This window comes from Ambystoma mexicanum, chromosome 8 (genome assembly GCF_040938575.1).
Source record: "Ambystoma mexicanum isolate Mex_15411 chromosome 8, UKY_AmexF1_1, whole genome shotgun sequence".
Taxonomy (NCBI): Eukaryota; Metazoa; Chordata; class Amphibia; order Caudata; family Ambystomatidae; genus Ambystoma; species Ambystoma mexicanum.
The window spans coordinates 105,951,395-105,969,650 of NC_090929.1; the positions used below are offsets into that span (position 1 = coordinate 105,951,395).

An 18,256-nucleotide genomic window follows, 5' to 3' on the forward strand; every position below is an offset into this window, starting at 1 on the left:
CGCTCTCCTCAGGTCTAACACAGCCAGAATCGATCTAGATAAAAACCTGCCAGAACGAACACATAGGGCCTCATTATGACCCAGGCGCTAAGTGTTTAACGGCGCCGTAAAAGGCTGCGGCGCCGTTAAACACTTAGCGCCTAATTACGAGGTCCCTTTGCGGGACCCGACCTTAACGGCTGGTTTTACCAGCCGTTAAAGTAGGGTGCCGCAAAGGGACCTTGGTGCTAAGTACGGTGCCGCAAATTGCGGCACCGTACTTAGCAGCTTTCCCATTCCCATTGAGCCCTATGGGGCAAAAATGGGAATGGGGAAGGGCCCATGGTGAATGGGGAATTACCGCCCCGCCAACCTTGGAATGGGGCGGTAATTCCGCCATTCACCATGGCGGACCCCGGCATGGACCATGGTGCTTATAGCACCATGGTTTAGCGCCGGGGTCGTAATGATGCCCATACTCTTGATCTCTCAACCACCACACCTACCGCTAAGAAGCAGCTATCACACGAATGCCACACCAGCTGCACACACATCAGGTGCTCTCACGCACCTTTGACTCTCTCTATTCTCTCTACAGACCTGAACCTCGGTTCCCGAGGGCATTCAACCTACCAGCGCCTTGAGACCATACCAATGGTACATAAGGCGCTATATAAATGCAAAGTAACATAACATAACTAGGTGTTTCTCCCAGCAACACTAAAAACATACTGTGCAGTTGATGATCTAGTGAGTGATGAGGAGTAAATGCTTCAGAGACCCGCGATGAGACAGTGCAGGGTGATTAGATATTTACAGTGGGGTATTTCCAAAGGACTTCTGCATAGGGTAGTCACGAAGGGGGAGTAACGTGAGAGTAATTAGAGGGTGGAATTCCATTTTGAGTAGGCTGTTTTAGTGCAGATTTCAGACAGACAGAGACACAGACAGAGAGAGACACCAGTAGTTGCCTTGGATGCCCCAACCTGGCACTGTGACTTGTTTTTGGTGCATCACAAACCAGTGAATGCACTTCAATGCCAGCATCTATGTCACTCTAACGTTGCATCCGAATTCTTGGGAACATTAAAGTGATGGAGAGAGACTCGGTTTGCTGCATTCATAGTGTACACGGCGCAACAGAATCAGCATTGACTCTTAAACATTTTCAGTAGCAATTCTAGGAAAGAGATCGGCAGAATCAAGCGGGACGGGAACAAGCTTCCTACTTTGTATAATTTGCAGTTTAAATGTGTAGGTGTTGAGGCGGAAGCACACTTTCTGCCTGCAGGGACGTGCACCAGAAGAGTGTGTCTAAAAACACATTCTTATTTAAGTAATATTGAGCCACCTGGAGGGCTCTTTCTCCTAGTTAATGACTTCTGTGAAAGGTTTGAGAAGCTCGATTAGTTCTCATGAATATCCACCTCCTGGCCTCGCCGACACATGCAGTGCTTTGTTTTTAATAAGTGGTGCCCGCGCACTGAAAAATACAGCAAACTGAAAACGCAGTTGAAGTGACAAAGGTGTTGATTGCATGCCTCTGCCAACTATGGCGAGCACATGTAGACACCTTCTGGGCATTGCATTATGTATGCCATACCATACCATTTGGACCAGAACTACTCAGCCTAATAACTTGCAAAGGCTCAGCCACCGGCTGTAAAGCTACATGGAAAGGGGAAGGAATCGTGTAGTTTCTCCGTGTATTTATGCATTCCTGTGCCGGCTAAATTGATCAGTGCAACGGAGGGTGCTGTAGTTATTTTTTGTTTATAATGCACTCTCCATAAAGTGATTGTGTAAGCAGTAACTAGACATGGTTGCATTACATTTAGAAATGCCTGCACGTGCCCCTGGGGCAGTTTAAGGCAAGCCGCCAGATGTGCACTGTGTCCACTGCTCAGAGTATTAGCCTCCGGGTGCCCACTGTAGCTGGGTCTGTGAGGAGATCCATGTTCGCAGCTTTAATGTCTCACATTCTGGTGAAATGAGGGTAGCATGCAGAAGTACATACAGAGACGAGTATGCTACGCCAGTGAAAAATGGATCAGAATTAGGCCCGTTAGTATCATGAAAGTATTAGATATACCACTATCTCTAATTCACACAATGTTGGCTACTCTATGCATTGATGTTACTGGGATTAATGTCGCTCGCCACTGCCATGTACATGGTTTCTAGGTTATAAGATATAGACTAATCGCTTAGGATCGAGCAGTATGTTGATAAGGGCACAGGAGCCTTTTCGAGATGTGATACAATGTAACACATTCGACACTGATGAGATGTCCAGGCTGCAGGACAGTGTAGGAAGATTCTTTGCAAAGCAAAAATTACAATGGCAAATGGAGTTGAGCACCCATGCACAGCCACACAAGCGCGGCACCAGCCCTTTGTTCTGCTGCTTGCGGCTCTGCCGTTGCCATCTTCTTAAAATGATGCTTCTTGCATCAGTCTCCAAAAACTGTTTCATTGGTCTTTTAACATCTGGCGCCTTGTATAGCCCCCCATGTTTGGGGTTTGCATAGACTTCGAGAGTCTTATTATGTTACATGTCTTCTATGCTGTGTACATCACCACCATAGTGGTCTTGCAAAGGGCCGAACGTTGTGACTCCCTGCTCAGGATGCAAGCCAGGCTGTAATGTGTGGGATGAAAAGGTAAAGCTGGCCAATGGCAAAGGAGGGGAAGTGACGTAGGGGTGAGTGATCATGATCTCTGGGATGGATGTGTAGTGGATGGTGTCAAGACAAGGCGTGAGAGCTGTGGCTCATTCGCTCTAAATGGCTTCTGTTTAGGCTGGAGGGTCTGCACAGCGTTTCCTTCGGATGCCATAAAACGGGCATGCCTGGGGTAAATCGCGGGGCTCTGGGGGAATACCAAGAAGCTTTCAAACTTGAGAGGAGGGGTAGCTAGTGTGTCTCTGCCACTAGCCAGGCTTAACAGGGCATGGGTTTCTGCCCAGCATTGAAGAGGTCAACCCCTTTGCTCTGGGTGATGGGCCCGTGTCCATTTCCCATTTGTGGTTAAGTGAAAAGATGGAAATGATCAGGGAAACTCCTGGACAGTGGGATTCCGACGTATATTCTGCAGGTGCGTTGATGGGCAGTGCCATGCTAGCATAAATCGTCATTCAATCTGTATCCAATTCTTTTGGTAGAAAATATGTGCCAACCATTCATCTGCCCCACCTGAGATCCCACTCGCCCAGTAACCCTTTGGACATCCTAATCAACAGTGCATTAGTACTGGAGCACCCCACCCATTGCCAGCCGCCTGGGAGGTGTGGGCGGCTGGAAGGAACGCTCACAGATGGCATGTGGCAAAGAGTGTGTAAATTGCCCATGGTCGCCTTGCCCAGCACTCATGCAGGGCCGCTGGCCAGCAGGTCCTGGAAGAGCTGGATCTTTGGGGCCCTGTTGCTGGGATGCCCGTGTTCTGAGGTTTGTTGGGGGCGGGGTCTGTGCAATAACAGAGCTCATTGCCTCTCCTTTTCTTAGAAGGCCTGTGTATGCTTGCTCTCCCATCCAGCGGGATTGTAGTATGCAAGGCTCCCCCTGGAATGTTGAGATACTGTAATGAAGGGCAGGGTGTTTTCTGAACGCCTCCTCTAAATTCCCAGGTCTTTATGAACCTTTCACTCATGCACACCTGCTGCCAAATCCATATTACTTTAACCTTCGTGCTCAGTGACATCTTTTCTGTTCTTCTCTTCATCTGTATTTGAGAATTTTAAAGTCTAGCTATGTTGATTAATTGCTCGAAGTTCTTGCCTTGTCGCATTTTAAGTATGTAAATAAAATGTTCATTTTGCCTTCCCGCCCACTTAAGAAACATTCAAGAAATGTTCTGTAGTCTATGGCCTAGTGCGGGTTAGCCCAGGTATGGAATCAATGGACCCACGCCATCTATACGAGCTTTAGAGCCCAGTCCACGCTCCTTGATTGGAGTTGCCAACCCTCGGTTCATTTAAGTGGGATGGGGGTGGTCACTAAGGTTTCCGGTCTGTGCACTTCCAGATCAATCCGATGGATTGAGGCTAGCAGCCTAAGCACCCACTAAGCAATGCATGTAGGCCTGGAGCTCTTGATTGGCTGCCTGGCCGCTATGCCATGGGACTGGCACGTTGCCTGAATGACGTGCTCGTTGACTCGCTCGGTATGAAAGGATGAAATGCCTAGATAATCCCTGCCCAATGGTACACGTCATCCGGCATGTTTTCTTCTTTATGCTATTGCCTAGTGCACACGTTGCGATTGGCTGTTTAGTGTAATTTCCAAACCTAAACGTCTGTAAATGCTACACTTCAGAACTCCAGCACATTATCCATTCCATTCGGGTGACTGTAATCCAGTCCTGGTTTTAATTTTGCATTCAGGGATTTGTAATCCTCATGCAAAATTAAAACCGGGACTGGTTTCTGCCGAATGCAATGGATAATGCTGGCTTGTATGGTTCAGGCTAAAACCCCAACAATAGTTGAATTGAACTGTAGGTGCTCGATATAAGGTTCTAAGGGAGGCAGCAATTGGTGTCCGTTTCGTGTCCTATGAACCCGGTATGGTTTCGCTGTAGCTGCTCAATGCACAAGAAGCAATACGTCAACTGAAAAGTCGATACATTAAGGAAGAAATGCTCACCCTAAGAGAACGGCTTGTGTTCCTTTCCTTGGAAAGGTGGCGGGGATCTTGCTGCCTCTGCTATTTCATCGACATTGGCCTTTAATAATCATGTTTTATATTTTTCTTTTATTTAGTCTATTAGTGTATTTTAATAGAGGGTTTAAGGTAGTAGATGTATATGTCCCATTACCCACACATCCACACTGCATACCTTGTTCAGTTTTCTTAACCCAGAATAAGGCCACAGAGGAAATTCAAGGTTCAGGATTTTCACCAGAAGACCGCAAACAGATTTCTGAAGCAGTTGAATTAACCTGCTGAGTTGTTTTATGTCGATTTGGGATTTGCGATTATAGATTACACGCAAACCACTGTAGCAGGTGAAATAAACCTACCGAGCTACCTTACTCGTATTGGAGCTGTGCTCCCCCGGTTGCACATAAATCGCTACAGAAAGACTGTTTTGCATTTTGAAGGAGTATATTTAACCTACTGAGCTATCTTCATGTGATTGGAGCCTTTGGCCTACAGGCTGCTCGCCGATCTCTGCAGTCGGTGCATTACACTCCACAGATGCATTACCTGCTTATGTGTTCTATCAAAAGTAGGTCACCCTATTCACTTTTTGAAATGGACACGTGCCCTATCTGGACATCCTTCGCCCCCCACAGTTTGAAGACCACTGCCATAAGTAGAGTGTGAATGCATAAATAAACAAAAGTGCTCAAATCAAATACACTACATCTTTTCACCAAAATAATCTCGTAACAACTGAGCTACCGAGCCTCTCAGATCAAATATAACATGGCTAGCATGTGCACTACCCTATTGGTGAAATACATCCCTACCTACTGTGATGATTCACGGGATCTCATTACTTCTCCCTGCAGGGGAGCCCTTTTTATTGTGAGGATAGGGAGGTCTACCCGCTAGGCAGCTTTCCCCTTAGGGGTGTGGTAAGCAAGACTTCACAGGGAGAGACTCCCCTCCTGGGGATAAGGACTCCCGTTCCGTCAAGGAGCTCCCTAACCCCCTCAATGAAAAGCCCCCCATTTCACAAAAAACACCACTCACTGTTTGTTATTGTAATATAACAAAAAAACAACACAGTCAAATATACAGAGAAGAATATGGAAAACAATGGGAGTACTCAATGGTTGGAAGCCAATCATGCTGAGACGAAGATCGAGTGAATAATAACTAACACTCAATGGAGAGAGACAAAGGACTACAGAGATATGCTGGGGAGAACCCAACACTTCCTCATAAAAAGAGATGAAGGACCAACTTGAATGTTGCTGGAGCCCGGGAAGTAATGGTCGAGAGGGCGCAAGCAACCAAAAAGAGAGGGGCACAGAGCATACAGAAAGCCGAACAGTTTCCCTGTGAAGCAGCTCGAGGCGGTGGAGTGAGCCAAACAAGGTGGACTGGCTGATAGTTGAACTACGCCGACACCGCAGGTGAGCGGGCTCTGCAGAGCCATGCAGAAAATGAAGAATGAAGCAATGCAGACCGCGTTCATTGTAGCAGAGTGAGGGTGACCACGCAGGTGGAACCGGTGACGCCAACCCAACTAAGATAACTGGAATGGCGGGAGAGAAGGGATCGAGTAACCTATGAAAGCAAGTAACGAGTACACTGGGACTCACCGTACTCGTCCCAGTGGTTGGGAATACATTAAAGCAAGCGAAGAATACAAAAGGACTCCTCATACTCGTCCCAGTATTTGTGAATATAATAAATAAAGCGAAGAAAACAAAAGGACTCCTTATGCTCGTCCCAGTGTTGGTAAATATAGTAAAGAAAGTCAAGAATATAAAGACTCGCTAGTCCCAGTGGTTGGGAATACTCTAAAGAAAGTGGCGAATACAGAGCTAATCAGTGCACTTGCCCCATCGGATGTGAAGGTCACAAAGAATGTAAAGGACACTTTAAAGCTCAACTTACACAATCTAAGAAGGAGCTGATATTTCAACTAAGTGTAGGAAATAATAAAGCACAGTGCAAGATTCTAATAGCAGCAGAGGCCAAGACTCTGTCCAAACTCTGTCCAAACCAAAGAACACTATTTCAAGAAGAAAAGGGGAAAACCAGAGTTCGAAAAGTCCCCTAGATTAACTAAAGGAGCTAGTTCAGCGAATCTCAAACAACGATTTGAGGAGAACAACATACTGAGGCTTGAGAAGTTAGTCCAGTCCACGGGAGCCATTCTCCTGGCCCCCTTTTCTTTGATGTTTTGTTGAATAGTGGTAGGATTAGTGTAGGGTAGTTTTTGAACGGATGACGGACTGTTGATTTCGACTACATTCCAGACGACCAGTACCCTAGTTTGTTGGTTAGGTAAGGCAAACACCTATTGTTGGGAATAGACAGGCCTTTTCTTTATTATTATAAAATAAAGTGCGAGTATGCCACCATTATGTCCGCCTCCTTCTGATCAAAGAAGCCTTGCACTCATAGTAAGTGCAAAGTAGGGTGGACTACCCATCTTCACCAAGCACATAGGAAATCCCACTGCTGGCAGGTGCACTACCATTCTTCCCCAAACACACAGGAAGTCCTATTGCTAGCAAGTGCACTGTCCCTCTTCCTCAAAAACATCGAAAATCCCACTCATAGGAAGTGCACTATCCCTCTTCCTCAAACACATCGAAAATCCCACTCATAGGAAGTGCACTATCCCACTTCCTCAAACACATAGGAAATCCCACTCATAGGAAGTGCACTATCCCTCTTCCTCAAACACATAGGAAATCCCACTCATAGGAAGTGCACGATCCCACTTCCTCAAACACATAGGAAATCCCACTCATAGGAAGTGCACTATCCCACTTCCTCAAACACATAGGAAATCCCACTCATAGGAAGTGCACGATCCCACTTCCTCAAACACATAGGAAATCCCACTCATAGGAAGTGCACTATCCCACTTCCTCAAACACATAGGAAATCCCACTCATAGGAAGTGCACTATCCCTCTTCCTCAAACACATAGGAAATCCCACTCATAGGAAGTGCACGATCCCACTTCCTCAAACACATAGGAAATCCCACTCATAGGAAGTGCACTATCCCACTTCCTCAAACACATAGGAAATCCCACTCATAGGAAGTGCACTATCCCTCTTCCCCCAAACACAAAGGAAATCCCGCTGCTAGCAGGTGCACTGTCCCTCTTCCCCCAAACACAAAGGAAATCCTGCTGCTAGCAGGTGCACTTCCCCTCTTCACCAAGCACAAAGGAATTCCCGCTGCTAGCAGGTGCACTACCCCTCTTCACCAAGCACAAAGGAAATCCCGCTGCTAGCAGGTGCACTGTCCCTCTTCACCAAACACAAAGGAAGTCCCATTGCTAGCAAGAGCACTACCGTTGTACATCATACATAGCACAGGAAGTCTCACGCTAACGAGTGCATTGCCCCCCCTACACCAAACAAAACAAAAACAAGGGAAATCTCACTGCTAGCAATTGCACTGTCCCTCTTCACCAAGCACAAAGGAAACCCCACTGCTAGCAGGTGCACTACCCCTCTTCACCAAGCACAAAGGAAATCCCGCTGCTAGCAGGTGCACTACCCCTCTTCACCAAGCACAAAGGAAATCCCGCTGCTAGCAGGTGCACTTCCCCTGTTCACCAAGCACAAAGGAAATCCCGCTGCTAGCAGGTGCACTGCCCCTCTTCACCAAGCACAAAGGAAATCCCGCTGCTAGCAGGTGCACTGTCCCTCTTCCCCAAACACAAAGGAAATCCCACTGCTAGCAGGTGCACTGTCCCTCTTCCCCAAACACAAAGGAAATCCCACTGGTAACAAGTGCACTACCCCTCTTCACCAAGCACAAAGGAAATCCCGCTGCTAGCAGGTGCACTACCCCTCTTCATCAAGCACAAAGGAAATCCCGCTGCTAGCAGGTGCACTTCACCTCTTCACCAAGCACAAAGGAAATCCCGCTGCTAGCAGGTGCACTTCCCCTCTTCACCAAACGCAAAGGAAATCCCGCTGCTAGCAGGTGCACTTCCCCTCTTCACCAAGCACAAAGGAAATCCCGCTGCTAGCAGGTGCACTACCCCTCTTCACCAAGCACAAAGGAAATCCCGCTGCTAGCAGGTGCACTGTGCCTCTTCACCAAGCACAAAGGAAATCCCGCTGCTAGCAGGTGCACTGTCCCTCTTCCCCAAACACAAAGGAAATCCCACTGCTAGCAGGTGCACTGTCCTTCTTCCCCAAACACAAAGGAAATCCCGCTGTTAGCAGGTGCACTGTCCCTCTTCCCCAAACACAAAGGAAATCCCGCTGCTAGCAGGTGCACTGCCCCTCTTCCCCAAACACAAAGGAAATCCCTCTGCTAGCAGGTGCACTACCCCTCTTCACCAAACACATCGGAAATCCCACTGCTAACAAGTGCACTGTCCCTCTTCACCAAGCACAAAGGAAATCCTGCTGCTAGCAGGTGCACTGTCCCTCTTCCCCAAGCACAAAGGAAATCCCACTGGTAACAAGTGCACTACCCCTCTTCACCAAGCACAAAGGAAATCCCGCTGCTAGCAGGTGCACTACCCCTCTTCATCAAGCACAAAGGAAATCCCGCTGCTAGCAGGTGCACTTCACCTCTTCACCAAGCACAAAGGAAATCCCGCTGCTAGCAGGTGCACTTCCCCTCTTCACCAAGCACAAAGGAAATCCCGCTGCTAGCAGGTGCACTACCCCTCTTCACCAAACGCAAAGGAAATCCCGCTGCTAGCAGGTGCACTTCCCCTCTTCACCAAGCACAAAGGAAACCCCGCTGCTAGCAGGTGCACTACCCCTCTTCACCAAGCACAAAGGAAACCCCGCTGCTAGCAGGTGCACTACCCCTCTTCACCAAACACAAAGGAAATCCCGCTGCTAGCAGGTGCACTTCCCCTCTTCACCAAGCACAAAGGAAACCCCGCTGCTAGCAGGTGCACTACCCCTCTTCACCAAGCACAAAGGAAACCCCGCTGCTAGCAGGTGCACTGTCCCTCTTCCCCAAACACAAAGGAAATCCCACTGCTAGCAGGTGCACTTCCTCTCTTCCCCAAGCACAAAGGAAATCCCGCTGCTATCAGGTGCACTGTCCCTCTTCCCCAAACACAAAGGAAATCCCGCTGCTAGCAGGTGCACTGTCCCTCTTCCCCAAACACAAAGGAAATCCCGCTGCTAGCAGGTGCACTGTCCCTCTTCCCCAAACACAAAGGAAATCCCGCTGCTAGCAGGTGCACTGTCCTTCTTCACCAAACACATCGGAAATCCCACTGCTAACAAGTGCACTGTCCCTCTTCACCAAGCACAAACGAAAACCCGCTGCTAGCAGGTGCACTTCCCCTCTTCCCCAAACACAAAGGAAGTCCCATTGCTAGCAAGAGCACTACCGCTGTACATCATACAAAGCACAGGAAGTCTCACGCTAACGAGTGCATTGCCCCCCTACACCAAACAAAACAAAAACAAGGGAAGTCCCACTGCTAGCAATTGCAATATCTCACTTCACCAAGCAAACATTCAAGCAGTCTCAGTTAGCGTGAATTGCCTGTCTTTGGGCACACCACATGACAAACACATTCACAGCAATTATTCGTGTTCAGTACACAAAAGCTTTGCATAACTAAAATGCCAGAGCATATGTTGGCTGTTGCAATAGTTGTTCAAGATACTCAATCGTTTTGGGGGCACATCCATGTCATTTGTAGACCCCTACCTTTCTTAAATTTCCCTGCTTGGTGCTCGGAATTAGTTTTGTTGTCCAAGTCCATTAATATGCAATGTACTCTTCTGTGTTATAGTCTTAATTCATGTTCATAATAACTTGCTTTCTTCCTTTCTTCAGGCTCAAGAGGAGAGGAGAGTTCTGAAGAAGATCCCCAGATTGATTTAGCCACTATGCAAGACATGCTCAGCAGCCACCACTACAAGTCCTTCAAAGTCAGCATGATCCATAGACTTCGATTCACCACTGATGTGCAATTAGGTGAGTTTGTCTGTTCAGAAGGGACTGCTTAAAGTTTTACATTGTAGTTCAAGTTGGTATCAAAAGTCATTGTAGTTATTTAAGGCAAACTCTTGCATCTAGTGACACATTCTCCGAACTTTTATGTTCGTTATAAGCATGTGCAGGGAATTGGGCCACTTTTTCCACAGGCCTGACCCTGTCCATTTCAGTGTCACTTACATGCCTGCCACAATCCCTTCTCTTTAGCCAGTTAATCACCAAACCCCTACTTTTCTTGCAAGGTGCCTTTTTCAGATCCCAGGGGTTTCTTAGTTGCCAACTTTTTTAGTGCAGTTGCCTGGCATGGTGCAGGCCTCGGTCTTTGAGGACTGCCAGTGCTGCAGTTACCAGTTTTCTTCAACTGACCTGTGTGGTGCCTGGAATGTTTGGGATGCCAGTGCCAAAATCCCTCATGCATCTCTTACAGTGCGTGCTCTGCCAAAATGACACCACCTTGCCCGGCTTTGGATATACCGCAATTCACCTTCAAACCTCTCTCCATCAAAGAAGTTGAATCAATTATACTTACACTCAAACCTTCGAACTGTAAGGGCGACATTTGTCCAGCCCCGCTTATCAAAGAGTCAGTTGTGGAACTTGCCCCGTTTATCACCTCATTCATTAACGCCTGATTTAACTGAAACACTGTACCTAATAATCTGAAAGATGCTTGGGTACTCCCCCCCGCCCCCCATACTAAAAAAACCCTCACTGGACCCTAACAACCCATCTAGCTACAGGCCTATCACCACAGTCCCTTTCCTGTTGAAAATCCTGTACCGAGCAGCATATCTCCAGCTACAACAACATTTGGAAACTAACAACCTATAAGGACTAAGACAATCGGGTTTCAGACCGAGACACGGGGCAGACACCGCACTTATTGATTTGAAATCTCAAATTCAGATCCTAAAAGACAAGGGCAAACCAGCATTACTCTTACTACTTGACCTCTCTGCGGCTTTTGACCTGGTGAACCATAAAATTCTATGTAAACACTTCTGCCGCACACTTTTCGGACCAAGCTAACGCGTGGATTGAATCTTTCCTTAGTAATAGACCCATGAGAGTCTTCTCTCCTTCTGCCTCCTCACTAGCCTCCCCTGTGACCTGTGGGGAACCACAAGGATCGTGCGTCTCCCCAACTCTCTACAATGTGTTCACCAAGCCCCTTTTCAATATACTTGACCATCTTGGTGTCATTTACACTAATGATGCAGACGATACCCAGATACTCGTACCTATCACTGGTGATCACTTTGTAGACAGTAAGGTACTCAACAACATCTACAGTACTATACAAATTTGGATGGCAAAGCATGGTCTTTGTCCAAACAACGAAAAGACAGAGTTACTTCTTCTTGGCTCTCCTGCCAAACTGAATAAGCTAGGACCTCTGTTTTCATCTTTTAACATTGATGGAAACATCATAAAAGTAGCAAAAGATGTAAAAACGCTAGGAATCTACATCGACTCCGCCCTCACATTCACAAGACAAACTAATGCCTTAGCCTCCTCCACTTCACTGACTTGCAAGCTCATCACAGCCTGCCACCCCTACCTAACTCCGACAAACTGCACCTCAGTAGCAAGAGGGTTAGTCTTATCTAAACTCAATTACTGTAATGCATTATACCTGGGCACATCTCAGCAGAACATTAACGAAATGCAAATCATTCAAAATAATGCTGTTAGAGCGGCTTGTAACATTCCCAGAAAACACCACATCACATCTAATAGACAAACCTTAAAGTGGCTCAATATTAAGCAAAGGATAGACTTGAAGTCAATTTCACTCAAAAGTGTCTCCATAACCAGGCACCAACTTACCTGCTGGACACATTCTCACGCCACTCTTCTACACAACCTACCAGAGCTGCACAAGCACATAGTATTGTCATCCCACGCTTTAACCAACAACCGGCAGGTGGAGTCAGTTTCCCAGTCTTTGCGACTAAGAAATGGAATAATCTCCCCATCCACATCCGAGAAGAACCTTCATTCTCACAATTACACTTAAAGGTAAAAAAATCGGTTCCATGAACAAGACATTAACCAGTCTGCTCAGCCTAATTAACCAAACAAACTACCGTGTCCTAGGTAATGATTGCTCCGACACACTGACTACTTACTCATGTACATTTACTATATGTAGACTCAAAACGTAATATTCTGACTGTAATTAATATTAACAATGTACCTCGTTATGCCCACATAGCATGATTGTATGTATATATTTGCATAGCCTATGCCTATGAAACCTGCTTTTGCTTTAATATTCATTGCATATCCTACATTTGTGTAACTTGTAAGAATTAGCGCCCAGTTGCCCCAGGGCTCGGCTGCGCTTTACAAATAAATACAAATGCAAACGGGTTGATCAATGGATTTGGTTTACATATAGCCTAAGAGTGGCCAAGCTCAAATATGATGATCCACTGGATATGGTTATGTTCCACACATCAAACTTTGGAAACCTAGGAGACAGTCCATTTGATGGTAATAGCTATATAGCTATTACTGCCGCCGTTGTTGAAGTCGCTTGCCAAACAGTGATTGTGAAGGCAAAGGTTCTAGCGGTCCTCGCCGTCTCCTCAAATGTTGCTAGAGGAGGATCTGTTCCGGGGTTTTAAATTTCTCCAAGGGAAGCATAAGTTTTGCTTCTTCATCTGGATGGAAATAAGAAAAGCAAACTCGCCCTTTCCCAATTCATACATTATTATTTCAGTGCGGCAGAGAGTTTTGTTGCACTTTCATGTTTGGAGGCTGGCTCTGTCAATGCCAGGCAGGGATTCAGGCTTTTCCTACCTCACTCTCCACTCTTTAATATTTTCCTATGCTGTGTTTTGGAATATGTTCTTAAAACCCTTTCTCTTTCCCAAAGTAAGATGGTCTGAGAGAGGCCTTTGAATGCTTAGAGTGGGCGTCACTATCTGGGGACTCATCAGGATTAGTTTCTTCAGCTTTCGAAGCTACCTTCCTAGCATCTTACAATTCCTGCGTAACCTCTTTCTTTATCGCTTACATTTTCCATCGCACACAGTTGTCTCTTCACTTAGCTGCGTAGATGGGATTAGCCTAAGCAACCCCAGGACGTTCACCTGATGATTTATGGTGAATGTGAGGTCACTCCCCTTCTTAACTCAGACTCCTATAGGCCAAACTATATGCACCCCTATGAGTACTGCTTAATGAAGTATACAGATCTACCAGTATAACTCTAGGCTACATACATCTCTCGCATCACCCAGAGTACTACCCTCAATACCAACTTGAGCATTCACGCTCCCTGGTTTATACCATCACCCCTCCTCCCATCTTCCTGCTATCCCTCTCATACATTTATCTCCTCCCGCTTCTACCATTTCCCCCCCAACCCAGGTGTGGACCTCATTATGCATGTACTCTGACGAGCCCGAATGCTGGAAGACCACATTGGTGGTAGCAGGCGCAGTATAATTGACAGTTTACTTACAAAAGGCCCAGTGGTATATGAAAAATCATGCCCTTTGACCTTTTGAACTACTGCCAAGGAAGCCCTTCGAGGTTATCATGTTATCTTAGATCTTGTCACTTCTGCAGATGGCCTACTTCTGTATCTCATCCTGGGGCTTCCACATGAAATAACGTATGCGTGCTTCATATGGAAGACAAAGTTCTCCCTATCAACTGGATGTCTGCTCCTAATGTATTTGGATCATCTGGATGTGCACATATAGCCATATCTGATTCTTAGCTTGTTTCACATGGTTTTAGTACTTTATCTGGGCCATTCAGTTGACAACCCCCAGTCCACATTGGTTCTATCACAGCCTCTTCTATTCCCATGGCTGGCTGCTCTAGATAAACTTTTCTGGACCTTCCCTGCATGATTTAGTGTTCTTGCCATACTAGAAACCTTGCAGCAAATTTGCCCCTGCATTGTCAGAAGGCATTAGGCCTTGTGGCCTCCTGCGTGCAGATAGCCCCTTTAGCTAGGCTCAGAGTGCATCACTTGCAAGTCCACTGTGCGCAACATTGAAGTCAGGAGATGGACCATTCATTAATATATACAGTGTCGCGCTCCTTGACCTGCGATGGTGGGTGGTGCAACAGGCCTTACAAGTTGAAGTCCTCTTTCACTCCCTTTTCTGAAAGAGTAGCTATCACAAAAGATTCTGAACACTGCGGGCCCCAGAACCTTCATGATCTGTGGGGAAAATGTCATTTCCAAGGCAATCTTTGAGGCCATGATTGACTTCCTTCCGCCTCGGTTGGATCCTCGGAGGAATATTCTTCTCTCTGCTGACATTAGAATGATTGTGTTTTATTTCAACAAACAGAAAGTTACTCCCTTCACTCAACTCTCCCAGGAGTAGTGCTGTAGGAATGGCTTTTATGTAACAGTACCTTGCTTTCACCCACCCATCTACCAGATGTGTCAAAAGACCAAGAAGACTTGCATACTGGCATATATTTCTTATGACCCTGTACACCACATGGGCGTCGCCTCATTCCTGGGATTAACAGGAAACCTTCCTTTCTTGAGTGAGTGAGCCTGGGCTAGGTTCACTTGGGTATGCCATTTGCTGGATTGGAGGCACATGTTCTGTTTGTGTACATTCCTATGATTATCCAAGGGTTGAAAATATACACGAGGCACCATGTGTTTAATGGTTCCCTTTCTGGACGCTTCAGTTTTTGTTTCCAATATCGACTCTTTTCTTTTTTTAACCAGGACCTTCTAGACCAGATCCTGTACATGGGGTAGGCTAGGGTATGTGGCTCTTCACCCCTCCTTTCATCTGCTTCTTTTCGGGATAAACCTTGAAAGCATCCACATGGCTAGGAGACATTCTACCAGGACACAGTATAAGAGGAGCTAGCCGGGGTTCAGCCACTAGTTCATTCTAATGAGCTTCTTCGGAAGATGCTCTGTATTCTGATTTCCCCTTGTAAAACTCAGGCATTTAGTAGAAGCGTGTAACTCTTATGGGCCCTATCGGAAGATTCCTCTGTTAAGGATGTGAAACTAGATGTATTAGTTGTGGCTCATGTGTCGTTTGAGTCTAGGGCTACCACTAATATTAACCTGGTATCATGACAAATGTCTCTTTGGTAATGGTTGCGGACGGCAGACGTGTAGGCGCGAGGTAATCATTTTCCTGTGGGGAACCCTACCTTATTTTCACCTGAACGCAGATAACCTAAGGCATTCTCATTCTAGGCATACTAGTTCAAGAAAGTAAATGGTTTAAAAAAATGGCGTGGATTCTCAAAGAAATGCCTAAAGGTGGCACCTCTAAGTGGTAAGCTGCTCCCCATGCCGTACCCACCCTTCACCAACTACTTGCTACACTAGCCATCCACAATTCAATTTTTAAATGACAAATAGTATGTGAATGTACAAAACCATTAGTTTATTTTTTCGTGTATGCGTTCATTTTGGTGTATTTGTTTTGCACACACATGTCTGTGGTTATAATTGAATAAAGAGGACTTGGTTTGTATTTTTCTTTTGATTGTGTCCACTTTATCGGAAGCAGGATATCCTGGCTATCCAAAAGTGGCGGCAGTGCCCGGTTTGATAAGTGAAGCCTTGAAATTAGTGGAAGCATAATGGGAGCAGATTGTAGTGCTTGCATGAACAGCTCTACAACAAAGCAATTCAGGGCACCATTTTGGCACCACTGACAAGGACGCACCAGGTAGGCGCTACAAAATAAAATCTGTTCGGCAACAATCTTTGCCCCAGCGCTGAGTGCTCTCACAGAGTGGAAGGATAACTGTCAAGTCAAATTACCTCGAAGGTTTTCAGTGAAGGGGTGAGTGGTGCATGGGGGTGTGCGAGATGTTCCCAAAGGTATATCTGTGGACCAGCAGGGAAGAGAATGACCAATAGTGGTCTGTGAACTCCACAGTATAACTTTACAGTCCTTGCACTCTTTTGTATGATCAGTCACTTCACTGCTGAACAAGTGAGGCTATTAGCTTCCTGTAACATCCCTCCTCCCCACGCCATCTAAGCCTCACATCTGACATCTTTCAGATGCATTAAACCAAACTTCTCTGTGAGCATAGCAACCTTGTGGCTCAGCAGCAAGCACTAGGTCAGCCCAGCTCCCGCTCCTGCAGCAGACGGCACAAGGGAAAGTCAACATATGCCCCTGCTTTGCTTGGCATGGCCCTGATGAAGTGTACACTTCTAGAATGGTTGCCAGAACGAGCAGACTGGTGTCTTGTCCCCTTCTTGGAAGCTAAAAGTACTGCATGCCCACGTGATTTAATTTGATAGGTTGGCGATGCACGGTGGGACTGGAGATGTGCAGTTTCATTTGTTGCGATTCTTAATTGGAAATGATCCCTAAAAGCTGATTTTCGGTTGCCCACGGAACAATTTCCAGGCCCTCCCCCCACTGAAAACTCATACTGCACATAGTAATGGGCAAATTACTGTTTTGTGGTACAAAAGAGCATCGGGGTGTGAAACAAAAATCCAGATGTGAAAAGGGCCTCTGTGTTTGGGTGTCTGGTTTCTGAGTCTTCAGGAGTGATCCGGTGCCTCCTGACCCGAAAATGTGCCACTGTTCTAATCTAGAGTGTGGTCATTTTTTGTTTCTGAAGCTAGCTGTGCTTTAAATATTGCCACTGTCGGATTCTAGCTGCCCCCTGAATGTTGCCACTGCCTTAAAATCTAGTTGCACCTTGAGTCTTGCCGCTGTCTTTAATCTACTTGTATTTTGAGTGTAGCCACTGGTTTAATTTCAGCTGCCCTTTTGAATACAGCCACCATTTTGAAGCTAGCTGCACCCTAAATATTGTCAATATCTCTAATCTGCATTCAGTCTGTAGACACTACTTGAATCTAGCTGCGAATCTTGCCACCATCTTTAATCAAACTGCCTCTTAAGTGTACTGATATTGCTGCAGGCCCATAATAGCAAACCTACTGTCGGAGCAGAGGCAGTGGACTACCCATCATGCCTAGCAGATCCAAACTTAGAGGGCCACTATTGCACACCAGAAACCTGGGCAACCCCTCTCCATCCAACTCCCCTCCCACCTCCACATGATCACCCTCAGGGGGAATTCCGCCCACACTGGCGCCCTCAGTGCCCCCTCACCCTCCTCATACCATCAAGGACTTTGCATCCCTAAGCGCTGCTCTGGCTACCCTCGACAATACCCTCGACAATACCCTTGTCTCGGCTGCCCCACCGACCATCACAACACTGGCACCCCAGAATCCTGTAAAACACAGAACCCGCAACAACAGGACCCTCTCATCTCTGCATACTTCACTGTATCTCCCAGATCCTTCTCTGCTCCTCTCGCACCCTCATGACTTCCCCCAACTCACCCAATACAAAGAAGTCACCCATCCTTCTACACCCCTGGCACTGACTCCACTCAGCCCTCTCAGCACTCCTTTAGAAATCAGCATCCCAGACCCACCTCCAACCTTACACACCTCCCTACCTACTCGTCTCCCTTCATCATCAAACCCTCTCGACAACCCCAGTCACCGCCCTGCACCCACTCCATCCCCTCTTCTAACTCCACACCTTAGATGAGGGACTCCCCTGCAATTTCCTCTCACACACACCCTCCACTCCTCCAATACAACGGACCCCCCCCCCCCCCCAGGAATCATGAGCACTCTGCTC

General features: G+C 46.7%; 1 protein-coding gene across 9 annotated transcripts in view; it reads left to right on the top strand.

The window, feature by feature from the left end:
- MAPKAP1 (MAPK associated protein 1) overlaps window positions 1-18,256 on the top strand; it is a 1,504,770-nt gene that overhangs the window by 1,159,135 nt on the left and 327,379 nt on the right. For all 9 annotated transcript variants that reach the window (XM_069609401.1, XM_069609405.1, XM_069609406.1 and 6 more), the window contains exon 11: window positions 10,449-10,589. In XM_069609401.1, the coding sequence (XP_069465502.1) occupies window positions 10,449-10,589 (141 nt within the window). The remainder of the gene's footprint in view (window positions 1-10,448; window positions 10,590-18,256) is intronic.